Below are 26,817 nucleotides of genomic sequence, written 5' to 3' on the forward strand. Positions count from 1 at the left end.
GGTGAGCGCGCGGCCGCGGCCGCCCCTCGCGCTGGGGCACCCCGGGCGCCGCCGCGGTGCTGGCGCGGGAGCCGTGTGGGCGGCTCGGGGTGGAGCTCAGGGTATCCGCGAAAACCCCCGAATTTCTCTGAGCTGTCGTGAGTAGTTGGGCGCCGCAGGGCTGGGAGGGCGGCGGGCCCTGCGTGGGAGGCAGGGGGTTGAGGGCGGCGCGCGCCGCGCGAGCCCCGCGCCGGTAACGTGTCCCCCGCGCGCGGCAGGGCGAGGAGATGGAGGCGTGCGAGGAGCTGGCCCTGGCGCTGAGCAGAGGCCTCCAGCTGGACACGCAGCGCAGCAGCCGCGACTCCCTGCAGTGCTCCAGCGGCTACAGCACGCAGACCACCACGCCGTGCTGCTCCGAGGACACCATCCCCTCGCAAGGTGCCCGCGCCGCCCCGGGACGCCCTCGGGAGCGGGGAGGAGCCTCCCGCCCCCGCCTCACCTTGAGGGTGCCAGGGAGGGAAATGGAGGGGAAAGGGGGGCTTCGTTTGCTGAAGGGTTTTCCAGCTTGAGAGCGATCTGGATTTGTTARCCCCACTGGTGGGATTGCTGCAGAGCGCGCTGAACTTCCATGTGCTGTGCAACGTTACTAGAAAGAGCTTTAGCATAAGGGTGCTATGGGGCTTTAAAGAAAAGGCTGGAATTACATTGAATGGGATAAGCCRAGTGTTCCTGGGTTTGCACCCTGCACCTCTCGTGGTGGCAACGTCCTTCGTGGGCGGTTGTCTCAGCGAAGCTGCGCTCCCAAACTCTGCTTTTTGCTTTGTCAGTAACTCTGAGTCTGCCATTGGTTTCCCCTCACGAGCTTTCATTTCCTACGTAAGCAGAAATCTCCATTGGAGACCTTAAGTGGGCCTGGCTGGGAAGGTAAAGTAAGGCCTGGAATTTCTGGTGCCTGTTTTTGGAGCTAGGAGCAAGGTGAGAGAGGCCGAGGTTGGTGGTGTCGGGCTCCGCAGCCCTGTGCAAGGAAGCACCTGCACGCAGTTGTCACTGCTCAGACTGAGCTGTCGGATACCCTGGGTTTGCAAAATGAGCATGTTTGCTGCTGCCATCGCTTGTGCACAGCCCCCCAAACCTCCCGGTGCCCCACCTCGAAATACTTTTTGGTCCCAAAAGTACAAAAGGCTTTCTGGCCACAGACAGTCTTCAGCATCTGCATCTACGGCAGTATCACACAGGATGCAGGTTTTGAAGGTTTTAAGCCCTGGGTAACAAACACTGAGTGCCTGTTAYTTCATTAGCCCCTTTCCAGAGGAGGGCCTGAAGATGCAGCTGCAACTGCTCTCTCTGCAGAGACGTTGGCCCTGCTGCAGCTTTAGTTTCAGACCACCCTCCTGTCTGGGTTCAGTCACCTCTTTTTCAAACCTTGGTCACACGATTTGGGGCTTTCTTCCTCCTTGAGGTGACACCTCCCTTAGTCGGTGCTGAGCTCCAGGCTTCCTGGGGTACACGCAGGGGCTGCGATGACACGAGCCAGCTGTCTTCTCCAGCTCGTTCCTAACGGTGTCTTTTGGCCTCAGTTTCAGATTATGATTATTTCTCTGTGAGTGGTGACCAGGAGGCAGAGCAGCAGGAGTTTGACAAATCTTCCACCATCCCAAGAAACAGTGACATCAGCCAGTCTTATCGCAGAATGTTTCAGACCAAGCGTCCTGCCTCCACTGCAGGTCTGCCGAGCGCGCTGGGACCCGGCGCCGCCCCCCCCGGCGTGGCCACCATCCGGCGGACGCCTTCCACCAAGCCCTGCGTGCGACGCGGCACCATCGGCGCCGGCCCCATTCCCATCAAGACGCCCGTGATCCCCGTCAAGACGCCCACGGTGCCCGACGTGCCGGGAGGGCTGCCCGGAGCGGCGGCCGGCGCCGAGGAGGGCGCCGAGCAGAGCCCCGAGGGCGGCACCATCGCGCCCTGCCCCTCGTGGGGCGGCCAGGCGGCGGCCAACGCGCCCGGCCACAAACTGAGCGCGGCCGAGGAGCCGCCGCGGCCGGCGGCGGCCGAGCAGGGCGAGCAGGGCGAGCGCCAGGACGGCGGCGACGACGAGGGCGACGATGCCGCGCGGGGGCAAGACATGCTGCACGCCATCCGCCGCGGCGTCCGCCTCAAGAAGACCACGACCAACGACCGCTCCGCGCCGCGCATCTCCTAGGGGCCGCGGCGCCACGGACGCTGCGGGACGGCCCGTGCGGCGCCGCCCCTCCCGGTCCCATCAGTGAAATTGGGTTCTTTTTGTAGGAAACTCGCTAATAAGTCTGAGAGTACTAAAGGAAAACAAGGTGAAAGAAAGAGCGTAGTGAGACGTCATCTTCGCTGGTGTTTTAATTTGTAAATATCAACGATTTTGTTGCTGCATTTTTTTGGGATCTAAGTTACACTTTTAATTTTCTCTGAAGGTGCCAAATCCCATTTACCTTTTTTATAACTCTTTGTAAAGTTTTGACTCATAGGAGAAAAAAAAAAACACAAATGTTGAGTAGTTAACTTCTTCAGCAAAGGGATTTAATGAATTTGGCTTTTTTTGCAAGCTTTTGTAGAGCGCCTTGTAATAGTGAGGTTAAAAAGAAAAACAGCGGGACTTATTTTCAAGTTTAAGTCGAGCAGTAAGGAATTAGATCCTCATTTAAGTATTAAGATGTTTGAAAAGCAGGAAAAATTAAAAAAAATGATAATAAAAGCAATATATAATGCAAGGAAGAATCCTGCAGTTGGTGTAAAGTATTGGGGGTAGTGGGGGGAGGGAGATGCCATCGAATTAGCAGCTGCTGTTGCACAAAGGTAGGCTAGTAGGGTTAATTACTAGTAGCTTCATGGTAAATGCATCAGAATAAGCCATACTGGGTTGCAGTGTTTTGTTCCGTAGGGTGTTTCGAAGCCTTCTGGGGGTTTCTTTCCGCGTTTCTTTGCGACTGCACAGCGCAGCTCTCAGCCCCGGGCACGCAGCCCCCGCGGGCCGGCCCGGCTCCGGCGCCGGCTCCGGCTCCGGCTGCTCCCCRTCCCTTCACCCAGGACCTGCTCGGTCGACAGGCTCAAGGCGGTTACAGCGTGAAAGCGGTTTTCCAAAAAATGCAGGCAGGGAGTTCATAGCTGTTATCATTATCCAAATGCCTTCCTGTGTGAGCGTGCCCAGCAGGCTGGGCGCCCTGGAAAACCCAAATATTTTACGAAAACTGGTACCCATGTGACAGGCGGAACCAGCTGGTCTTCTAAGAAACCGCGAATGTCTCTTTCCAATACAGGGGCTTGTTTTTCTAACCTCCTTTTAAATGGCAGTCGATTGGCTTTTATTAAATAAAACAAGGGGTTGGGGGTGGCGGGGGGGAGAGAAACTCTTTTTTATTTGATGTTCGGGGAGTCCAACCACTCTGTCCTTGTTTTTTTGGGGAATTTTGAGTCCGTGTTTTTTGGAAGCTGTTGATAGAACTGCTAAGAGTTAGGTTTTTCTTTGAAATACCAGCAAGCTGTGGCCGCGACAGCCGCCCCCCGAGGCCCAGGGAAAGGGGCAGGGCCCAGGCAGGCTCCGGAGCGCTGCCTCGGGCTGCCCCAGGGGCCGGCGCTCCCCCAGGGCTCCGCACCTTCCCCCTGGCTCCCCACGTCCCCCACAACCTCKTCTGCTTTCATACATAACTGCCCTGGACGTGAAACTTCTCGTAACTGTGTGCTCGCTGTGGTCGGTAGGACATTTTACACTGCTGTGGTTGCAAACATTATTTTTTGTTGTTTTTTGTCATTGCTTAACAGCAAAAAAATCAAAAAAAAAAAAAAAAAAAAAAAAAGGCATGATTCTTAGAAAATATTAAACCTTCCTTTCTTTGAAAAACAAGCTCCTTATTACCGAATATAATAAACAGTAGTGCCTGTGGTGTAGCCCACCAATCTTGACACAGTAGCTGATGCATTGTGCAAATGAGGCTTGGAGATGGTTTTTGCATAAACAAAAACTGCTAGGAGATAATCTCAATAGTTAAAAGTGTTATTTAAACCTTTGGAATAAATGGATGTAACTGTACCGGAGTACAGCTTTTCACTTGTTTAGTTCTTAAACGTTAGTATAATCCGTAAAATTTAATATAAAATGTTGCCAAATTCAATGTAGAAAGAATGTGACAAAACACTTTGGATAGTTCTATTGTTTGTGTTTTTGCATATTGTAAAAGCAGTGTCACAGCTGAAAAATAAAATGTTTCTAATGGTAAATTATTGTGGTTTAGTTGCTAGTTTGTACTGAGAGTTGAGCTCTCCCTGTGCAGTTTTTTGTTCTAAACTGGTATAAATAATTGCTGTAAGTGTGTCTCCCTTCTACATTGTAATGATTGCTTAAGCCTACATTATGAATAAAGAACTGCTGGAAAACTTTGGTATTTTGGGTGTCTTTTTTTTTTTTTTTTTTTTTTTTTTTAATATCCTTTCTGCTTCCAGAGCTTTCTTCTTAACATTTTCTTTCATCAAACCACTCATGGCCATGGAAACTCCATCTGAATTTCAGCTACCATTTTCATACACGTAATGGGAGCAAGAGAGCCCTCAAAACTTGTACTTGCCTTTTACTAACGGCTGCTGGAAAGAGCAGAAGGAATTCAGCGAGGATGATGATGGAGAAAGAGCAGTAGAAGGAACCTGGAGAGGCTGATGATGGAGAAAGAGCAGTAGAAGGAACCTGGCGAGGCTGATGATGGCACTTGCCCTTAACTGCTCGTTGTGTTGCTGTCCCTGCCGGTTGTCCTCTGGCCGGGAATGCAGGTGACCAGTCTGCGCGTGGACCTGGAACCCCCGTTGCTGGAGGCCGGTGCTGCGGCGAGCGCGGGCGCTGCTGGGCAGTGACCCCCACACCTGCGAGCGCCGCGGCYGCCTCGGCTGCTCCCTTCCCTGCCRTAGATCCCGTTTAGTTGGGAGTCTCCAATCTGTCAGGCGGGCAAGGTCAAGGTGGTTGGGCTGCAGAGCAGCTGGGTCTTCAAAAGGGCCCTATTTTCATTCCTGCTGGGTCTGCATGGCTGCAACTTTCTGCCCATGCCATGTACTGATGAGCCAGGCTCYGTGCTATGACATGGAGAGACTGAGTTGGGCCTGTTTGCCCTGGATCAGATCAATATGTTTAAGTACCTGAAGGGGGAATGTAGGGAGAAGGGGCCAAGCTCTTCTCAGTGGTGGCCAGTGAGAGGACAAAGGGCAATGGGTACAAATTGACACACAGGCAGTTCCATCCGCATGTGAGAAGAACCTTCCCTGTGAGAGTGCCAGAGCCCTGGCACAGGCTGCCCAGGGAGGCTGTGGAGTCTCCTTCTCTGGGATCTTCCAAACCCGCCTGGATGCCGCCCTGAGCTCTGGGTGTCCCTGGGGGTTGGCCTAGATGRTCTCTAGAGGTCCCTTCCACCCTCAGCAATTCTGTGATTCTGCGATGCCTCTCACAGCAAGCTGGGCTGGTTCTGTTCTGCCTGATGGGAGCAGCCAGCCACAGAGACACCTTTCCTGCTCTGCCACCAGCTCTAGCTCCCCAATTAGGCAGCAGATTAATTGCATGTTTCCTGCTGCACCCTTGGCACCTTCTYCTCCCCAGTACCCTCCACAGGCCACGATTTTATTAACCTGATTGTCCCTGCGGAAAGGAACTAATTTTTTGTAACCTTTTCCATCTTGTGGAAGAAAGATACTGGAACTCACCTATGCATAAGAAAGTTAACCTGTCATTCTGTACTGCAGCTAAGACCAACTATTCAGGGAAAAATATGTATATTTTTATATACACACACATATATATACTTAGATTTCATCGATTTCCTAGCTATCTACTGACCTTGCCTCTGTTTTAACCCTTCCGAGGCAGTGGTTGCTACTCATGCTTGAAAGCAGGGATTAGAGCTTCAAGCCACACATTATGGGGTGGTGTTTCCTTTTAAAACAGTTGTCTTTGAGCACTAAAATTACATATTAAATATTAGGATTTTGGTGAAAGTTCCAAGCTGGGCAGGATGCAACTGCCTTGTCATCAGTACCTGCCCTCGGGCACCTTGTACACCTCAGCTTCCCCTGCCACGCAGTGCAGACAACGAGCACCCTGCAAGAGGCAGCCAGCTCTGCCTGTGCCTTTCTCCTCCTCTTCTTCCTCYGGGACCTCAGGCTCGACGCAAGCAGTGTCGAGGGCACCTACACGAGAAGGCTGCAGTGGGGGCAGAAGCTGAAATCCGAGTCAGGCAGCGACCAGCTTTTATCTGCAAAATCACAAGTTCCAGCAGGATCAACCTTCTCGGGCTATGTTCCCCTTCAGCAAGTTAGCTCTGGCGCTGGGAATCCCGACGCGCAGCCCGGCGCTCCCGCTAGCATCACACACACATGGAGAAGGTACCAAGCCACCGTGCAGGCCTGCTCGAACGAGCTCTGACAGAACCACAGGATCACAGAGTGAYTGAGGTTGGAAGGGACCTCTAGGGATCATCCAGTCCAACCTGCCCCTCCAGCAGGGACACCCAGAGCACGGGGCACAGGGCGGCATCCAGGCGGGTTTGGAAGATCCCCAGAGAAGGAGACTCCACARCCTCCCTGGGCAGCCTGTTCCAGGGCTCTGGCACCCTCACAGGAAAGAAGTTCTTCCTCACACAGAGATGGAACTGCCTGTGTTTCAGCTTGTGCCCATTGCCCTTTGTCCTCTCACTGGCCACCACTGAGAAGAGCCTGGCCCCTTCCTCCCTACATTTTCCCCTCAGGTRCTTAYACATATTGATCAGATCTCCTCTCAGCCTYCTCTTCTCCAGGCTGAACAGGCCCAACTCACTCAGCCTCTCCTTACACGACAGACGCTCCAGTCCCTTAATCATCTTKGTTGCTCCCCACTGGACCCTCTCTAGAAGCTCCACGTCCCTCTTGTCCTGGGGAGGCCAGAACTGCCCCCAATACTCCAAGYGTGGCCCCAGCAGAGCTGAGGAGAGGGGCAGGATCCCCTCCCTCCACTCGCTGGCAACACTAGGAGGACAACAGCAGGAGGACGAGACACCACCAAACGCCTCCCGTTGAGTTTCACTCGTGTTTATTGGGTGCCACGTGGGGCTCCGTGCTGCGGCTCGCAGAGGGGCGCGCTCCAACTCACCGTGCAGGGGACGGTGTCACATGGGGGACTCGCGGGGCCTCGTCACGTACTGCCACCAGAGCGGCGGCAGGCGCCCTTCCTTGCGCGCCGGAGGCAGCGCCTCCGTCTTGGGGCCGCCGGGGGGAGTTTCCTCTTCCAGCTGCTTCACCTGGAAGGCAAAACACAGCGGGGCTTCAGTGCCCACCACCAACTCACAGGGATTTAAGCACTCAGACAGCAAGGGAACCCGGCCTCAGCTCCGGGGGGAAAGGACAAGCCACCAACCTCTTCTACGAAGCTGACACACACATTTCATGTTGTAACTACACTGTAACTCAGTGTAACTACAAACTCCCTGCACACTCATGTCAATAAAAAGGAGTTCTAGTAATTTAAGCAAAACTTCTCTCGTAAAAGATCCTTGTGTTTCTTCCTAGTTGATGTCTCCCACTGCACATTAAAACCAGACTGCATTCCCTTGCTGCTCTGAAAGCTTCCAAATAATTCAAGTCCTGAACAACCTGCAGGCAAGTCGGAGGAGACCTCAGGCCTCCAGCAGCATTCGAGAATTTTGAYACCTGCACATGCATCTTAGAGTTAAGCAGATGTTTCTTGCTGAGTGAAGTTCTATTAAAGCACAGCCTAACTAAGGCTGCAGTTGACACTCACTGCTCTCTCCTAGCGCATTTTTCAAGAACAGCTACCAACACGTAACACAAGACACTCGCTGGCTGCAGGGGCTCTGAATTTGGTGCTGAACTGACCTCTTTATCCCAGCTCTCCAGCTGCAGCTTCTTCCACTGCTCTCGCTTGGCAAAGTAATCGGGATACATTGCCTTCTCGGAGGGATGCCAGAAATCCAAACACCACTCAGGAACCTGTCAACAGGGAGAGGAGGAAAAAAAAAAAAAAAAAGAAATCACAGGTGTCCTTGATAAAACATAGATGGAGATATGTACACAACAAAGAAATCAATTCCCTCACTGAAACCAGGGCTAAAATGGGTAAACAGATCATAAAGCACTGCATGAAAACACAAATGAGGAGTTATGTGSCTTGTTGATCACAAGCCACGTCAGAGGTCAGTGCTTTTCATCTTGGTTTAATGGGTTACCAAAAGCCACAGGGACTTGCTTACACCGCAGCAGCCCCAAGACTGATCCCAGTCACCTCAGGTTACTTTAAAGCTCCACAGGTAATTGCATCTAATAGAAGGGATTTCATTTCTTCCCTCCTGCTCCTGAAGGCAGTGGATTAAACAGGTGCTTTTCCAAAGCTACTAATTCACAACTCGTTTTCTTTAAGAGAGAGAGAACCCAATAGCTCACTTCTAGCCTACTGCTGTTCAGAAATGAGTGGCCTGTAAGAGCTTTTAATCAGGTGACCTCTTCAGACTCAGCCGTTCTGTGATATTTCCATTTTCTTGCTGTACTTCTCAGCACCAATGAGGCTTAACAGAAACATTTACACACACAGACCTCTCCACACGCAGCAAACGCCAACTAAACTCATCAGAGCCAGATCTAAAAATTACATTTAAAGCAGCTGCATTCACAATAAACAATCACAGCAAACCAAATCCTTGAGATGATACCTGTTCTAGGTATATAGCACTAGCTATATAGCACTAGCATAAAAAACAAGGAAAATAAGAAAAGAAAGCATAAAAAAATCTTAAATTTCTATATCAAGACCAAACTCAGAATATATTTCTTAGCCAACATCTTTCCTGTCTGGATTCTTAATTATTGTTAGCTCTATTCTTACTTCTACTATTATTAAATGCCAAAGACTTTGGTATTAACTTAGCTRTCCCTTTCCTCAATACTCATTCCTAAATTTTCCCCTTTTTTCCACTCTAATAAACACATGTGTCATTTTTTTTTTCCTTTCATAAGCCTCCATATACATACAGATCTCATCAGGGCTAGTTTTGGGTATCRGCATTTTCTTCAAAATGCAGGAGAAAAGAAATGATGCATAATCTCTTTATCAGCTATTTAAAAATATACTAAAACAATCAATATCCAAAAAGTCAAAACACCTCATTTTTAAGTGAAAAAAAAGTTTATTTGTAAATAATACAACATGGAGGGGAAAAAAAAAAATCTCTAAAGGTACTTTAAATTCTAATAATGTGACTCTTTTAGACTAATGTTCCATGGTTCTCCARCACTTACCTAGCACTGCAGCACACCAAGGGTTGTGATCATGACCAAATGATCATCAATGATGGCTTGGACCTTGCTGTAAGTGCTGGAGGAGCAATGGGATGGAGGGACGAGAGGCTCCCCGAGAGGCCCAGCTGAGAGCAGCCTTTGGGCAGCACCACGGGCGCTGCTCCTGCTGCTCTGCCACATTTCCCTGCCTCTGTCCCACCCTGCACCCAGCAGCTCCTGCCCACCAAGCAGCCAGGAGGTCTTTCCAGCAAGAATCACAGAACCACGGCATGGCTGAGGTTGGAAGGGCCTCTAGGGATCATCCAGTCCAACCCCCTGCTCCAGCAGGGACACCCAGAGCATGGGGCACAGGGCAGCATCCAGGCGGGTTTGGAAGATCTCCAGAGAAGGAGACTCCACAGCCTCCCTGGGCAGCCTRTGCCAGGGCTCTGGCACCCTCACAGTGATGAAGTTCTTCCTCACATGGAGATGGAACTGCCTGTGTTCCAAAACCTTCTATTAATACAAGCAGCAGGCCTATAAAGGCTACTGAAACCCCTTTTTTGTTCCATAGCGAGGGGGCCGAGCACAGCGCCCCGCCGGCCGCCTCACCTTGTAGCACTCGTAGCGCTCGTAGGCCGTGCCCCCCGGCGAGTCGGGGAAGATGTAGGGCTGCGGGTGCTGCCTCTCCCAGAACTCCTGCTCTCCCGCCTTCAGCAGCTCCGTGGCCTTCACCATGTCCTTCTCATGCTTGTGCTGGTCGAACTGGGCTCTCAGGAGCACGGCGAAGTAGCGGTACTTGTCTCTGCGGAGAGAGGTTACRCTAGGACGGAGCTGCATGGAGGACGGGGAGGACACGGAGGCAGAGCGGGGGACAAGGAACAAAGCAGAGCAGCTTCAATCACCAGCCACCCCCGCGTGAAGGCAGAGGGGGGCCAGGGGTCCCTGCTGTCACAGGGCGCCTCTCCCCGCGGCACAGGCCGCTCTGCGACCGCGGAGGCGTCTCCTGCCGCCGCCGCCATGACTGAGAAGGGCAGGAGGAGGAATGAGCCGGCGGACAGGCCACGAGAGCCCCCCGGCAGGGCCCCGCCGCCGCCGCCGCGCTCACCGGTGGATGCACCAGGACTCCAGGTGCCGCAGGGACTTCTTGTAGAGCCGCAGCACCTTCTGCTGGTGCGTCAGGTAGGCCGCCATGTCGCGGCGCCCTCCGCTCCCCTCAGCGCGGCGCGAGGGCGGAGCGGGAAGGCGGCGGGCGCCGCGCAGGCGCAGACGCGGCCGCGCCGCCGCCATGAGCCGCGCCAAGTTGATCGGTGAGCGCGGCCCGGGCGCCGTGGCCGGCCCCGCCGCGGGGGTGGCGGGTGCGGGTGCGGGGCGGGTTCCTGAGGAAAACCCAGAGGAGAGCGCGCGGTTCGGTTCGGTGGGGAGCGCTGCCGTGGGCCGGGGCCCGTGCGGACATCGCCGGTCATGAGCCTCCCCGCCGCGCAGCGGCACCCGCAGCGCCCGCCGCCCTCACCCGCTGGTTCTGCCCTTCTCCCCGGTAGATATTGGCGTCAACCTGGCAGATCCCGCGTTCAGAGGCGTCTACAGAGGAACGCAGAAACATCAAGGTGAATATTTCCTTTTATCTGTTGGAAGGCACGGTTTCCCTTTCCAAAAAATAGTCCTCAGAAGGTGAGGTTAGGATTTCTCCTTTTCTTCAAAGGCTGGAGGTTTATTATTTACAAGTGCTTGAAGTGGAAACTGTACCAAAATAAATTACACGTTCMGAGAGATATGCGTTCCTTTGTATTCAGCCTCTCTTGAGCTGCTGTAGAGGTAACTCTGCCTCTAGAGAAAAAAGGGAGCTGCTGCTGTTGTGTGTGTAGCAGGAGGCCCCAACAGCCCGAAAGACACTGGCCTGAGCCGTAGGGAACATCAGACCTGTCACAATATTGCATTGCTGAGCCAGTTACTCACTATAACTGGTGCTTTTTGGCTCTCATGTTCTTCAGATGCACAGGTAGAATCAAGCAGGCTGTAGAAACACAGGAAAAAAATCCACTGACTTCTCAGATTTGAGTCAGATTTTCAATTACTGCGTTCATTTGTTCCCTCTACAGAATTAATCAAATGTGGTTTAAAGTTTTCCCACAATGTGTATGTATTTTGACTGCAGGAAAGTGGTTTGTAGTTCAGAAGTAGTTAAACTATACTGTAAAATCTCACGTTTAACGTGTGATGTTTCTGTAAACTCTTGCAGATGACTTTCTAGATGTGGTAGAGAGAGCAGTCAAAGTTGGTGTTAAAAAGGTAATTTTTTTTTATAATTACAAATTTTGCTTAGTATTTTAACTGCTTTCCAATATATCTAATTTGTTTGATGGGCCCATGTTTGGGTTGTTTTGTGATTTTTTTTTTTTTTTTTTTTTGTTGTTTGCTTCTCCAGCTGTAAGACAGGCAGAATGCTTTTCTGAATGCCATTCTTCTTGCAGAAGAAAAAAAAAATTTCTGTAAACTCTTGCAGATGACTTTCTAGATGTGGTAGAGAGAGCAGTCAAAGTTGGTGTTAAAAAGGTAATTTTTTTTTATAATTACAAATTTTGCTTAGTATTTTAACTGCTTTCCAATATATCTAATTTGTTTGATGGGCCCATGTTTGGGTTGTTTTGTGATTTTTTTTTTTTTTTTTTCTGGTTGTTTGCTTCTCCAGCTGTAAGACAGGCAGAATGCTTTTCTGAATGCCATTCTTAGTGCAGAAGAAAAGTAAAATTTCTTGAGTCACTGTGCAATGAAGTTAATATTGCTGCAAATAGAAGCATTTAACTTATTAAGTGATATAAAGTGGTATGGAAGATACTTGATAAGGAAAAAAAGTCCAGCCTAGTTCTTAGTAATGCAGTACTAGCTTATAGGGAATATTGAGGTTTGTTACTAATTTATGATTTTTTTCTTAAATATACTAGCATTTATTGTCTTCTAGTCTTGTAATTTGTATCTGAGTGTTTTCTTAAGCATTCTCTGTTTGCTCAAAGCTGAGTGTGTTGATGACAGAACTTCTCTTCTTCCAAGTTTTTGATTACAGGTGGAAGTCTGCAAGATAGTAAAGATGCGCTGCAGCTGGCACAGACTAATGGTATCCTCACTTTAAACATTTTTTCTCTGTCAGTCAAAAAAAAAAAAAAAAGTCTTCTCTGTCAGTATGAAGAATTTGAAGGAATGTGTCCCTGGAGGTTCTGATAGAATCTCAGATTGAAAAACAAATTCTGTTGTAGATTGGGATGAGTGCACTGTGTGTGAGTTTCTTCGTGTTGTTACTTAGATCCCCGAGTGTTGGAGGGAATCAGTCTTTCCTGCGGTTTTTAATCTGTATTTCTAAGTTCTAAATATCTGTATTTCGAGTTGTAATTTCTAAATACAAATGCTTAGAAGAATCAAAGTGTGCAGGGTTCTGAATGGACAAGTCTCCCAGACATAGCCAAAATGATTGCATTCTGTGCAACGCGTGTTACTTGGTGGGATTTTGTTTGTTTGCTTCTTCTTCTTACCAAGCTATCACAACCCACATGAAGAAGGCAGATATCTTTCTCTTTTCCAGTTCTCCCAGTTTCCATTTCTTTCTGTTTAAAGCAAAGTATCCCACTTTTTTTTTTCCCTTTGGCAAATATTATTCAGCTAATTACTTTTGTTTGCTTGAATGTATGTTAAAGTTTAGCTTACAAAATACAGATTTAGAATAATTTATGTTGGAATTGGAATGATTGGAATGCACCTGAGGAGGGAACTGGCCCAACCTCTCCTTCCTTCTGCCCCCAGTGAAGCGGGACTGGCCTTAACGTTAGGTGACATTGTTCTGGCCCTTATGTGCTTGAGTATTTTTCATGTGTTTACATCTTCCATAAAGGCACTGATCAGTTCTCTTAGTTCTGGTATTTAATTAGATTTTTAGATAAATCAGGCCAGATATTTTAATTCTGTGCTAATGTGGAGGTGTGCAGGGTGGCTGCTGTGCTATCTACAAATTTTCCAGCTGGGGGAAACCTAATTCATTCTGAACAAGTCATATTTCTCTTTGAGGGCTTCTCCCACAGAGTAATTACTCACCTGCAAGTTGCAGTTTTAAAGTTTATTAAATGACATGCTCTAATAAGACSTCTATAGAGATACTGTCTGCCATTGTTACAGTAGAAAAATATTAGACTAATAGAACCATCAAAAAATAAAAAGACATTCAGAAGTTTCTTTTAAAGTTAAGAGCTAAAAATAAATCCAGACAGTTGCTGTAATTTATGTATTTCTTTTTTCTTGCTTTTTATACATTTCTTTTTTCTTGCTTTAGATATGTTTTACAGTACAGCTGGCTGCCATCCTACCCGCTGTGGAGAATTTGAGCAGAGTAACCCTGATCAGTATTTATGTGAATTACAAAATCTGATTGAGGAAAATAAGACAAAAATACTTGCAGTTGGGGAATGTGGCCTGGGTAAGCATTGACCTAGTACTTCAAAATGGTTATTTTTCCTTTATTAAAACAAACGAACAAAAAACCATCACAACTAGCTAACTGAGTTTTCTTCTCTCTATTTGTAGATTTTGATAGATTAGAATTTTGCCCAAAGGACACCCAACTCAAGTAAGAAACTTCTAATAACTATGAATTGACTTGGTAGTAGTCTATAGAAATAATTTCCATCTTGTATTGTACCAGGTAACATTTTGTCAGACCTAGACTGAAGTTAAAAAGAGAAAAAAAAAAAAGAAAAGAAAAAAAAAAAAAAGACAGAAATGTGAAATTAAAGACAGAGGCCTGTGTTTAAGCAGAGTTAAGCACTAAGTTTTACCAAACTCCTTGCCTAGCATTGACTTAGCAAGTCCTTTCCTGAAATCAGTCAACTTTTAAGTTTCTGAGTGTGACAAATGTTCATTCTTGCTTATGCTCAAGAACTGCTAGAGACTCACAAGGAGGGCAGCAGAACTGAAGGGTGCAAAGGAAGAGGGGATGGGGAGCAGAGCTGCCAAGTAGCCCAGACAGCAGGGGACAAGAGCGAGCCTTTTAGTAAGGGCTTAGCTGGGAGGAGGCATTTTGAGGAAAACTGATTTAAAAAAGGYAATTTGGGGAGCTGGTGAGTGATATACTGTAGTAGTATATACTGTTGTGTATATGTATGTATATACATATGTAATATATATGTAGTAATATAGTACTGTAATATATGCAGCAGTGGTACTGAATGGAAAGAAAGCAGCATAGTCCTAAAATCAGCTCATTTTGTGCTGCTAAACTCTGCCTACAAAAGTAACTGTCTGAGAAAGGTAGGTGATGAATTCAAGAGGGGAGGGATTAATGGGTCCCTGTGCTGAGTACCGTTAGTCACAGGGGGGCGGTGGTTAGCGGTGTTCTCTTTCCAGTCCTGCTTGTTAGCAGGTTTTAGAGTTAATCCCATCTTTGTAGCACTCCGGTTGTATAGGGTCATGTTCAGCCAAGCGGGCAGAACCTCTTTTAGGGATAGAATTGATGCACAACAAGGTCAGCAAAGCACAGCCTGGAGGAGAATCTGTTTCTCTTTTGTGGCAAACTCAAACCTTGCTGGGATATCTTAAGTATTTTAAGATTCTTACTGCCCTCTTGCTGTCGAGAGGCAAATTTAAGGACTAAAAAAATCTGCTTTTTCTRTCTGGATGCGCTGCAGCTCCAGTGTTGAAACAGCCCAATGGACTGTTTATGCCCTCTTTTCACTTTGCTTTTTTTGTCATGGTGATTCTGCGGTCGTTTAAATGACCACATTTTAAATGATGTTATAAATCAAGAAATATCTAGTTATGTCATTTCTGCTGTGACTGTGCTGAGTTTTGGGGACTCAACAATGTGGAAATGAGGGKTTTTTAACCAAAAGGTGGGGGCAGCCACCCAAAATAATGTGTGTTGTTATTCACATGGACCCAGATRTGCTGATCTCGAGAGCATCTACCTCAGCACGAGCAGCTTGCGTGGGTGCCTGGATTCCAAAACTTAAAATAAGGCCTCTAATCTTATTTTTATGGTCAAAACTAAAGCTGCAAATAAGCATGTTGCAAAAATATTTTCAAACTTCAGGATTGAGAGGCAACACAGAACAGGCCTAATAAATAACATTTTCCTAGTCTAAGAGCTAAAAGACGTTGTTCCTTAGGCAGTGGAAGCAGAGAGGCTTGGATCCCACTGACTTACGGAGTTGCCRTGCTGACTGCAGCACGTCTGGTCTCTTCACACTTTGCCTGCCTCTCTTTTTCCCTTTGTTTTTTTCTTTCCCCATCCACATCCTCTCTCCCTTTGGCGGACTAAGTAGCAGCAGGCACTGAACTCTCTTGCTGCTGAGAGAGGCAGATCCTTCCCTCTGCAGGTCCCTAAATACCTTCAAGAGCACCACCCTTCTCCCCAAATTTCCATATGACAGAAGCTTTTAAAAAAGTTATTTTTTTAAACCAAGCTATTTCAGTCATTTAACCACTTGAGCAATCATGAGTTGCAGTTAAAAATGTGTTGTATCTAGAAAATACTAAGCAGCTGTAATTCCTGCTGTGAATTTTCAAGTCTTTTTTAACRTTACAGCTCATTTCTCTCGCTGGTTTACATGCTGTATGTGAAAGATCTGCACTGCTAGAGAACCCAACTATATCAGAGAAATAGTAACATGATAATAAAAAGAAGATAGTGAAAACTGAAAAAAAAAAAAAATTAAAACCCACTTGCATTGGCTTTGTTCTGTATTGCCCTTGTTTTTTTGATGTGAAAACATAAAGCAGTGTTTTTTCCCATTTTCTGTCAGTTTGAGTGCAGTATGTGGACATAGCACCATCACGTTCCCAGCTTTTACATGGSCCTCTCGAGATGGGCTCCTGTGTGATCTCTCCACAGCTGACTTCCATTGCTGACATTCCTGAACTTCATGGAGAAAACAGGCAGTTCTTTAGTTTAACCCCCCTCCTTTCCCCAGAAAGCAACCAAAAAAGCAGGGAAGGGGCAGCTTCTGGCAGAGCACTTGTGTGGCATAAATTCTTCCAGTACTGCCATTCTTGCCACTTCTTACCTGTCTTCCAAAGTAGATGGCTAATACATGAATATATCATGTGAAAGRGTACCTCTTAAAATGGAATTCTTAAATCCTTCTACAAATAACAAYTTTTTAATGGCAAATCCATTATGGCTCTAATTCTTGAAGGCAAAAACATGAAAGCAATGGAAAATGTTTCTGTTATGTGTATTTATTCTTAGACCAAATTCTGGTTAAGTGTTCTGTCTTTTACAGATATTTTGAGAAGCAGTTTGACCTGGCAGAACGAACACGGCTGCCAATGTTTCTCCACTGTAGAAACTCACATGCTGATTTTTTAGGTAACATGCTGAATATGAAAAAAATTGGGGAATCTTTTGCCCTTTTCTTCTGTAAAGATACTTAGATTTTTATTCATTTGCCTTCACAGATATAATGAGAAGAAATAGAGATAGATTTGTCAGAGGAGTGGTAAGTAGAGACTTGAGTTCAGCCCTCAGGTGCAGATACAGGTTTGTGTAGATACGGCGGGGAGAGGAGGGCCTGAGTGTGAGTTATTAGGCCCTCGTAAGGAACTCCCTGTTTCCCAGGGAGTCCAGTTTCCTTTTCCATGATTCAAGTTCTTACAAATCAGCAACCACCTTTCAATCCCTTCCAGTGTTTTTATCCCTTCCAGTGTTTTTATTTTTGCTGCTCCTGCTACACCTTCTTGCAGGGTGAGGGGATAGGCCGAGCACAGCTCGGCAGCCCACGGGAGCAGTGTCTCTTGGCCCCTCAGAGGACAGCGTAAGCGCCTCAGAGATGACACTGGCCTCTCCCCCGTCCTGTGTAGGCACCAGTGGGGGSATTCGCATCACAAAAATTACCACATCCTTTGGGCTGCTGAGYCTTTAAATGGTGACATATGTAAATATATTCCAGGTGCATTCTTTTGATGGCACGAAGGAAGAAGCAGCTGCTCTAATAGATTTAGATCTCTATATTGGAATAAATGGCTGGTAAGTTCTTTTCAGGAATGGAAACGATTCTGGAATGTTAGCTCTCCTGAACTCTCACTGCTTTCTTCTAAGTCTTCAGAGCTCAGCAGACTCTTAACGATTATCTGTTGACAGAGTTAGAATCCCAYTCATTACAGTAAAGCTCTTAGCTACAGAAAGTTCTTAGCTCAGTGAGTTAATCGAGTCTGAGGGTAATTCCCGCTGTCCTTCAATCCCTGTTTGTAAATAAAGTAGTGCAGAAGCCGTCCTTTCGAGGCCGGTTTAAATGCTGTAATTCTAAGCTGCCTTGTCAAACCCAGGAGTAATTTGAATGCAATGTGATGAGCTTCCTAGAGCAGTTAAATAGCCTGAATTTTCAGCATTCGTCTGGCCAGAGGCGGGCCTGGCTGCAGGCTGTGGGGTTGACRTCAGCTGGGTGCTGGAGGGAGGAATTCTGCCCCTTGCTAGGCTGAGCTGAAGCAGGTTTCATTCACTCAGGAAATTGTTTAGGAAGCTGCCTATTGCTACAGAATACTTCAATGGGCAAAATAATGACTTCTATAAAAACCTTCTTCCTGTGATTTTTCTAGCTCATTGAAAACAGAAGCTAACTTGGAAACCATGAAATCCATTCCTAGTGAGCGATTAATGATAGAGACCGGTAAGAGCTTGTGTCTTGATCACGCTTTTTATGACTGAAATTCTGCTGGAGGAGGCGATGTGCCTGGGCAGCAGTGATGGGGCAGAGTCACGACTAAGAAAGCGGGAGAGGAACCTTTTTCTCCAGGCGAGCAAGCAGTGAACAGATTCCAGAAATACTCATGTTCAGCTAGAAAGACTGAGCTGCCTTGTCCCTTCCTGAAAGTAGGGGTGAGGATGCAGAAAATCATCTACATCTGTCCTTTTTGTGTACTTAGATACCCAAATCCTGCTGAATAATTTTTAGAATCTCATTTGCTGTAGATGTGTCAAATACCAACTACTGTGACCTTGCCAAGGGTCGCAGTAATGGTGTCTGGAAGCACTCATTCTGTAAATGGAGTAATAGGAAAGAAGGCTGCAATATATAATTATATATATTATACACACACACACACACACACATATATCCTGGGACAAGGATCACTTTATTTAATTGACTGGCTATATTTGTTTTCTTATAAAGTGACTGTAAGGCCTGCTAAATACTTATGTCTTTTTGAATGAAACTAGATGCCCCTTGGTGTGGAGTGAAGAATACTCACGCGGGATCAAAGTACATAAAAACCACATTTCCTACAAAAAAGAAATGGGAAGTAGGGCACTGCTTGAAGGACAGGAACGAACCCTGCCATATAATGTAAGTGTATTATATTATTTAAAATAGTTAAAATCTTAAAGTTGGAAAAAAATCATTTCACGGGAAACATAGTAAATGGAAATGATTTCTAATATCTTAACTCCCCTGTTCCTCCCATATCTTTGCTRTCTTGGTTGCAGCTTACAGGGAAGGTGTTTCAGAAGCCCCAGAATGGGAAGCTCATGGAGTCCCTCCAGCAGCACCCAGTTTTTGGTGCTCGCTCTTTTAAAATAATCTTGTRTAGGTCAGTCTTACTCCAGAAGGACTCTCTCTGTGAAATTAATTATAGCCCATATTAGCTGTAGATTAGTAAGCAGAGAACCTCTTAAGCCTTAGGAAGAGTCAAGAATKATGAGAATGGGTGTTTTGTGGCAGGTGACATCAGACTGCAGCCCTTTATTGTGGCTAAGGAGGCAGGACCCACTTGCCCGTGTTCAGCTTTGCTGGAGATCCTGCTGCTTATAGACATGTAAAAAAAAAAAAAATACAGCTACAGCAGCATCCGTGAAACTCTCTTCATTAAAATGTTGGCCTTCAAGTTCCTGCTCTCCTCCCCTGCAGTGATTCCACATGACCAATAAAGTAACGGGCTACTCCTGCTTGTATCCATTGGAGGACAGCTGTGCAAGCCCTACGAAACCACTTCAAGGTTTAAATTCTTGGTCATTTAAAATTACTTCTCTGTAGGCTAAATAGCCTCATTGCCCCTTAGCTTCTCTGAGATACCAAGTTAGTAGCCTCCTCTTATCTCAAGAAGTTGTTTGGCTGCAAAGCCCAGGAGAGGGCCTGAAAGAGGCTGCTTCTGCATTAGGGAAGAAGTGGTTTGTGTTCCAGACACAGTCTGAGGCCCCTTTACACTGCCTTCCTCAAAAAGGAAGTCTGGCTGTTAGGAAAGTTAGATGCAAGATCCAGAAAGCACCAACAACTGCCTTGAGGTTCATCAGCTTTAGCCTGAGAATTTGGGTTGATGATACGAAACCTACYGAGAGTTGCACAGAGGATGCATTATTTTAGTATGACTGAGTAGACTAGTGTCTGGAGAGGCTGCAGTTTTAGCCTTGAAAGGAGGCTGATAAATTTCAGTGTGAAAAAATAAATTATTCATAAAGACACCCACAAAGTGACACTTTCTTTGAAACAGAAAGCTGTTTAATCACCTCCAAACAAGAGTCAAAAGACCAAAGATGAATCTGTACCAGTGAGCAACCAGTGCTTGATGTAAAGGGAATAAAAGTTAGTRACTTAAGAGTGAAGCTATTTGCATGTCCAAGCCCCTTTCCTGGTGCTCTCAGAATAGCTTTTTTATTCAAGATTAATGTTATTTGGGTACATACACATGCAGCAGATAGGAATATTCACTGTTGAGTTCACTAATACTATTCTCTCTTTTTTAGTCAAATATTGGAAATTATGGCAGCAGTAAGAGAAGACGATCCACTCGAGTTGGCCAATACTTTATATAATAACACTATTAAAGTCTTCTTTCCAAGTATATAAGGTGGTTTTTTCTTATATATTTACTCAGTGTAACTTCAGTAAATGTACTGAAGAAACTTGAGAACAATCATACCTAAACATTCTTAGCAATGAAGCCAGTATTTTTTTTTTTTAAACAAGATTAAAGATGATTTTGAAAAAAAAAAAGGTGGTCTCTGTGCGGTTTCTCAGCCCTGTTCCATTTGCATCCAGATTAAGGCTAAGGGTCTAGGCCAGTCCAAGCCAGCAACTCTCGTAGTACCTCTGCCTCGTACGAGCTGAATGTGGCAGGTGGCTCAATTCCCAGGTAGAAATCTCCACGCTAACAGAGAAATGCAGCAACAAAACCTTTAACAACTCACTTGCATGCTTTACTACGTTACCAGAGAGCTCAGCAGATTGAGATTTTTGTTTCATGGATGCAAGTGCTGTAACATTAAGTCAAAAACCCTTAGGTTAGTAAAGTTTTACTTATTTTTTTAACCCAGCTCACTAGGCTATGGCCATAAAGCTCTGCTAATACTGCCTTTGTAAGTGAAGCTGCTTTGGTTCAGGCGTCCTCGAGTTGTAACATGCCCTGCTGAACAGTTTCTGCCTCACTGTTCTGTTTGCACCTTCACCTCGCTGCTCGGGGATTCCTGGAATACAGTCTTTGGCACGGCACAGCACTACATCAATTAAAGAGTGTTTTTCCAACCATCTTAAAAACATGTGAAAACATTTTATTCCATGTACAATAATGTACATAAGTTTAAGGTGGCCATGAAAGAGACCAGCAAATAGTCGAGGTATATTTACAGTAGCACATACCACAGTAAACAACCACCATTCACAGACTCAACATTGAGATACTGCCGTTGTGCTTAAGTAGAATAACTACAAAGTGATAATTTTATTCTGTTGAAGTCAATTTTAAACAAATACCTCAAGGTTTAGTAAAGGACATTTTAATCACCAAGAGAATTAGAGTCAACGTTAAGAGTCTCATTCAAGTGCTCTTCCACACAGTCATCCTCTTCCTCGGCACTGTCCGAACTGTCATTATCTTCATTTCGGTCATTTTCAGCACCAGCAGCTTCTTCCGCAGCTTGCCCCGCGTCTTCGTTCGGCRCCGCAAAGCCGCTGTTGTTGGAGACGTTGGCGTTTTCCCTGTCCTCAATATAGACTTTCTGATGGCACATGGGGCACGTGTCCTGAATATAGAGCCACTTCCGCAGACAAAGTGCATGAAAATAATGATTGCAGGGCGTAATGCGAGCCGACGTGGTGAACTCGTGGTAGCAGATGGCGCACACGTCGTCAATGTCGCGTAAGCGGCTGCCTTTGATCTCGGGAAGGGAGTTGATTTTCTTGACAGCCRTCCTGCGGTTGATAAAAGTCTTCCAGCCGTTCTTCGCTTGCAGGTAGATGTTGAAGTAGGCGTGGAGACACATCATGCACGCACGGATCTTGCTCCCCGACTCAAACACCATGGTGTACGCTCCGTTCCCAAACATAATTACTCCAAATATAAACTCGATTATATTGCCCGTTGAGCGAACATAGTAGACATAATCATCAAGTTTTTCCCACAGCACATTATAGTAGCCATCAATCATAAACAATATATAAACAGTAATAGAAACTATGACTTTTAGGCAAAGCTCTACGCAGAAGGCTGTAACTGCAAAAAGCCACGTGTTGAGTGCATAGTGGTGCCAGAGGACGTAGCTGAGCAGAACGGGGAGGATGAAGAGACAAGCAGAAACAAAGAGCACGGGGAAGTGTCTGCGAAACGACGACACGTGCGAGGCACTGAGAGACATGAGCACAGGGTCTGTCATCCCGTGGATGAAATGCAGGACTGCGGTCAACAAAAGGCACATGTTTCGGCTCAGGCGGACTAATCTTTCCTCTGGTTTCAGTCCGCTTAAACCGGTCTGGAGAGCCAGGATGAAAAACAAAACGGGCGCCACAAACCCCAGCCTTTTGTCATCTTCGTCCGTTGAGCCGATGAAGGCCAAGATGCCAAGGCCCAAGTAGTGCGCTACGGAGGAAATCACCGCACTCATGCCTAGCACAGTCAAAGTAGAATCACACCCACTTATTATCAGACTGCAAATCAGTTCCCAACAATTATCCCATGATATTAGGAAGAATTTTTCTTCTGGATTAGTTTCTGCCATCTTTACAACATATGTTAATACCACAGCTTGCGCTGTAAGTCTCGTTAGCCAGAAGACACGTAGCACGGCTGGAAACCGAATCCTTTTCCACGTATCTTCCATCAATAGCTGTAATCCATAAATGCGATACATGTGCCTCACCAGCAGATACACATACCTCACCGAGTAGTAGAACCATTTAATTTTCATAACCAAAATGGCTGCGGTGTTCAGCGTCAGAACCAGGCCCGAAACAAAAACGAGCGTCTGTCGCACGTTGACGGGTAATTCAACCACCAAACCAATCACGGGGATCAGTATATCCAAGATGATGAGCTGCGAGTGCACGGACTGCACGTTGAGCAAGGTGACGTATCCAATCCCAAAGATGAGCTGCAGGATGGAAAGCGCCATCCAGAGCGACGGTCCTTTATGAGGGAAGAGCTGGATTCCGAACGCCGCTGTGTAGTAGGCACTGTAGAAGTTTATGTGCAAAGAAGCATAGTAATTCACCAACACTGAAGTTGCAGCCAGCAGAAACGCCGAGGCCATCATATAAAACTTGAAAAGTGCTCGCTGTTGTAAGACCAGAACAACGCTGGACACAAAGACACCTGAAAACAGATTGACATCATTTAGTTCTCAGCAGAAACTGCACAAAAGAACCCCCTATGTACTAGGTTTTGAGCTACGATTATTTAATGTATTGCTTTCAAATTACTCCTATTAGCTGCTGTTCAAACTGTACATTGCTGATGGTGCCATTTCCAGCGGACAAGAGAACCACTTAATCTGCATTTAATACCTCAGTGCCCGGCAGCTGCGGCCCAAAGGCGACACGCACTGCCACAACCGTCAGGCTTATCTGCAGTTCCAATCCACAGCAGTGACAACTTTGCTTTTCTATTTAAAGTAACTAAGTTTTACTCATTTCTCCTGCCTTAAGAACATTAATTCACCTAATTACTGAACCTGCAGTCCAAGCAACTCTAAGCACTGTCTCCATAACAGGGGAGCCAAACCCTGGCACTAARCAGGGGCAGGAGTCAGGTGCAAAGCGCCGTGCAAGGAGCTTTGAGACGTTCTTGACATTACTCTGAAGCAAACGCTGCTGAGTCAGACAGTGTGAAAAATCAAGCTGCTGTGGCTAATAACAACCTTCTACTTCCCCTATCCCTTAAGGGAAAYTTCAGTGAAATCAACAGCAGCAAAAATGGTCTTTATTTATTTCAGTTGTTACCAATAAGCAAAATGGTAAGAGTACGGAAGGTAAAATGGGCACATAACTAGCACTGTAGAGTAAAAAGGTATGTTCCATCGAATATGGTGCTTTTGCATTATTACTAKGGGGATTTCAAGGTTTTCATTTTCATAAAAACCATGGCTAAGTATTACCATTTGCCCTTATACTGTCATTAATATCTCAGTCAACAAATTGCCACAAGAGGCACCATGCTGAAAGACGAGGAATGGGGCAACTAAGCTGGCCAGCCTATTTAAAGTTGGACAGAGAGCTCACTGCTATGACATCAAGTAATTTTTATAAGGTCTCATTTTTAACTTTTATTAATACCAAGTTATTTTTATTGTGCAAGAGGCATAATGATGTGCATAACAAAATATTTTAATTGCATCCCACACCTTTTGGCATTTTTACTGGAACTATCAAACTACTGACAAACTGCTGTAGCTTAGCGTGGGGAGAAGGAGACGGGAGGAAGGACAGGCTCTCTGCAATTCCTGCTTGCATTTCTGTTAGAACAACCTGAACCAAAAGTCATACAGGGAAGAGCAGCTTGGGAAGAGCAGTTCAGCTTAACAAATACTCGTGCAAAGTTGTATCTACCCACTACAAGTCAGACCTGGGTCTTGCATCTGCTCTTTGCTAACCATAACCTCTGCCTGCAAGTGCCCAGGCACACACGTGGCCCAGGAGCCTGCGGGTGCCCTGCACCTCTGCGTGACACTGGGCCCTGCCACTCTCCAAGCAGGAATGTCAGCGTGTGCCCTGCCCCGGCACGCTGAATGACACAGCACGTAGGGCTCTATTTCCAGGTACTTCCTTAAACATTTTTTCTCCAGCAAACGCCTTCGTTTTGGGCCTCTCAGTCAGTCTCCAGGCTGTGCAGCTGCTCGTGTATTGTAGTAAGCACCTCTGGGTAAGTTAACATTAGTGACAGGCTTGTTCCCTTTCCTTAGAAGTCRCTGAAAACACCCAAATAACTCTATCATCATCTTTATTTACATAATTTTGACACTTTTTGGCAAATGAGATGCACTTTGTACTGACTGAGTTGCTCTGAAAAATACCTTAACAACAAGTTACAAAATCTGTTTCTCTTCCTTGCAGCTGTAGTAACAAGTCTGTACTTAAATACTATAGGTCATCTTAAAATACTGACCTTTTGCATGCAACCCACACACCTAAAACCCGTCCTATAATGAGTCATAGCAAGAAGATCACACTTACTTGTCCCCCTGGAGAGGGGGGGGAAAARGGAATAGCGTTTCTCTGTGAAAGCTTTGCAGAAAAGCCCCCTGAAGGAACCCCCAAGGCTGCACACGGTGACTGAAACACCAGAATTCTGCTAGAATTGAATTTTCAGTCAATTACAGCATTCAGCTATCTCCACACTGTAATATTTTAATCACATGGAACTGCCACACTCATTTTCCTAGCCCCAGATGTCCTCTTTCCTCTTGCATCTTTGGGCAAAGCTCAGCATTTGCAGCGACTACCAGAAACCAGCAACCCCGCTGAGGAGAGAGCGGCTTTTGACACAGCTGTTTTATAATCCCGAGGTGGAGGTTCTCTGGTAGCYGCTTACAAAATCTGCAGAGATACGGAAGGTAAACAGCCTGCATGGGACACAAAGCAAGGTTAACCAGGAGCAGAAACGGAAGGGGAAAAAAAAAAAAAAAGTGCTACCATTTTACAACTTACATTCACGCTGTTTAGAACCCAATTAACTTACTTCATGGAAAGTGTGGGGAGGGGGGAAAGAAATCAAGTCAATAATAATCTGTATTTATCACTCTCAAAGCAAAATATACACCCAGAATATTTCTGAGCTGTTCAACGTCACCCCTAAAACCTATCACATATCTCTAGGTATTTACAGGCAAGTTGTTTGCTTATCCTATTCTTAACAGCACTTTGCTATGGAAAAGTTAGATCAGCCTTTCAAAGCCTGAGGGACTAAGGGGGACAACTTCGCCAATATTTAAATACAGGATGATCCAAAACAAGGAACTCAGTTTATCTCAACAACTTTGTTATCCTTAAATTCGGACCGGGAAGACACGTGCGTAAGTACCATTGCCTGAACCACACAGAAGGTCGTTAACATCAGCTTTAGGTAGTTACATGCTGATTTTCACCTAATTTTGAGAAGCTAAGAGTCCTGGACAATTTTATGGCCTTGTCTTAAGGTACAAGATTGTTTGGTATCAAACTGTTCCCAACGCTTTCCTGCAGGAGGTCGAGATTACCCACCTCTTTCCTCAAACCCTTCCAGAAAGGGGATCACACGGACACAATCTTGAGGAGCTCCTTAATCACCTAATCCCATTACCATACACCTGAGAGAGACGATCCAGTAACACATCCTCCACTCGACAGACACGGACTTAATTTCGAGGCACTTCCTGGGTCACGCAAGGAAGGACCTTGGTTCACAAAGCCCAACGGACCAGACAGCGTGTCACCGGCCTCCAGAGAGCCGTTTCCTCCGCGCCTTCCCACGAGGAGCCCGGGATAACTCCGCACCACGAGGTCAGCTCTTAGCACCATGCTGCTTACAACCCCTTAAGCCCAACCTTGCGTAAAGGAGCCTCCCATGACATTAGATGCACTACTGGAAACAGCCTCCCACAGTGATTTATGCAAGTGATTTTCAGTCAGTATCCCAGAATTTAAAATAATAATAATAATAATAATAATAATAATAATAATAATAATAATTGCAGGTTTCAAGAGACCTCTCCACTGCTGTTTCACTTGGAAATCGAATTTCGAGCCTTTTTGGGCTGCCACTCCTAGAACAAGGGGCTGAGCAGCACATTTCACGAAGCTCTGCCCAGGTTCGTGTCTTTCCCCTCGACCTCTCAGCACGAGGCCGCGGGGCTCCCGCGGAAACCTCCGCGAGGCGCAGAGGCCCCCGGGCTGCCGCGGCGCGGCCGGAGGCGCCGAGGCCGCCGCAGGACGCGCACGGCGCCGGCGGGGCCGGGCAGGGCGCGCAGGGCCCGGGCCGCGCGAAGGAAGCGGCGAGAAGGGGTCAGAGACAGGGGAAGGGGGGAGGGGGCGGGCCCCGGCGGCACGGGAAAACGTATAAATAATTCAGTATGTTTTTCTTTTTTTAAAGGTGTTTTTAAAAGAGGCGCTGGGGCGCGAGGGGAGGGAGGGAGCAGCGGCCGGGCCGGGCCGGGCCGGCGGGGGACGCGTCTCACCCAGCAGCCGCAGCAGGACGCCYAGCAGCGCAGCGCCCACGGAGCCGCCCGGCGGCGGGGCCGAGTTGAAGATGGCGTCGATGAGGAACAGGCTGGGCACCCTCAGCGCGACCTCCAGCCCGGCCCGCAGCCGCGGGCCCGGCCGCAGCCACGGCAGCTGCGGAGGGCCCGGCGCCGCC

At 46.9% G+C, this 26,817-nt stretch overlaps 4 protein-coding genes across 4 annotated transcripts in view; 2 read left to right on the forward strand and 2 right to left on the reverse strand.

Annotated features, from left to right (window-relative positions):
* MTSS1 (MTSS1, I-BAR domain containing) overlaps positions 1-3,747 on the forward strand; it is a 99,708-nt gene extending 95,961 nt beyond the window's left edge. Inside the window, 2 exon segments of the mRNA XM_026043995.1 lie at positions 143-417; positions 1,557-3,747. Of these exon segments, the coding sequence (XP_025899780.1) occupies positions 143-417; positions 1,557-2,182 (901 nt within the window). The 3' untranslated portion in view covers positions 2,183-3,747.
* A 3,343-nt stretch (positions 3,748-7,090) lies between these two features.
* On the reverse strand, positions 7,091-10,536 carry NDUFB9 (NADH:ubiquinone oxidoreductase subunit B9). The gene is made up of 4 exons (XM_026044004.1): positions 10,355-10,536; positions 9,859-10,051; positions 7,852-7,965; positions 7,091-7,256 (listed from the first exon to the last, which is right to left on the reverse strand). Exons 1-4 carry the CDS (start codon positions 10,534-10,536, stop codon positions 7,125-7,127), a joined length of 621 nt encoding a protein of 206 aa, XP_025899789.1. The 3' UTR covers positions 7,091-7,124.
* Positions 10,535-20,173, forward strand: TATDN1 (TatD DNase domain containing 1). Its single transcript, XM_026044000.1, has 12 exons — positions 10,535-10,556; positions 10,788-10,853; positions 11,486-11,535; positions 12,295-12,358; positions 13,562-13,705; positions 13,813-13,855; positions 16,509-16,594; positions 16,684-16,724; positions 17,175-17,251; positions 17,821-17,891; positions 18,443-18,569; positions 19,964-20,173. The coding sequence occupies exons 1-12, from the start codon at positions 10,535-10,537 to the stop codon at positions 20,064-20,066; spliced, it is 894 nt and encodes a 297-aa protein (XP_025899785.1). The 3' UTR covers positions 20,067-20,173.
* A 237-nt stretch (positions 20,174-20,410) lies between these two features.
* Positions 20,411-26,811, reverse strand: RNF139 (ring finger protein 139). Its single transcript, XM_026043999.1, has 2 exons — positions 26,639-26,811; positions 20,411-22,803 (listed from the first exon to the last, which is right to left on the reverse strand). Exon 2 carries the CDS (start codon positions 22,742-22,744, stop codon positions 20,993-20,995), a length of 1,752 nt encoding a protein of 583 aa, XP_025899784.1. The 5' UTR covers positions 22,745-22,803; positions 26,639-26,811; the 3' UTR covers positions 20,411-20,992.
* Between the last annotated feature and the right edge of the window lie 6 nt (positions 26,812-26,817).

Source organism: Nothoprocta perdicaria, unplaced genomic scaffold (assembly GCF_003342845.1).
Source record: "Nothoprocta perdicaria isolate Ctin4 unplaced genomic scaffold, notPer1 scaffold_345, whole genome shotgun sequence".
NCBI lineage: Eukaryota > Metazoa > Chordata > Aves > Tinamiformes > Tinamidae > Nothoprocta > Nothoprocta perdicaria.

Excerpts from the sequence above, each read along its gene's own strand:
- NDUFB9 (XM_026044004.1), bottom strand. The coding sequence starts at position 10,536 with ATGGCGGCGGCGCGGCCGCGTCTGCGCCTGCGCGGCGCCCGCCGCCTT. Across the intron at positions 10,052-10,354 it reads GAGTCCTGGTGCATCCACCG|AGACAAGTACCGCTACTTCG; the intron begins GTGAGCGCGGCG and ends CTCTCTCCGCAG. Across the intron at positions 7,257-7,851 it reads TGGAGAGCTGGGATAAAGAG|GTGAAGCAGCTGGAAGAGGA; the intron begins GTCAGTTCAGCA and ends TTTGCCTTCCAG.
- TATDN1 (XM_026044000.1), top strand. The coding sequence starts at position 10,535 with ATGAGCCGCGCCAAGTTGATCG. Across the intron at positions 10,557-10,787 it reads GAGCCGCGCCAAGTTGATCG|ATATTGGCGTCAACCTGGCA; the intron begins GTGAGCGCGGCC and ends TCTCCCCGGTAG. Across the intron at positions 13,706-13,812 it reads AGTTGGGGAATGTGGCCTGG|ATTTTGATAGATTAGAATTT; the intron begins GTAAGCATTGAC and ends CTCTATTTGTAG.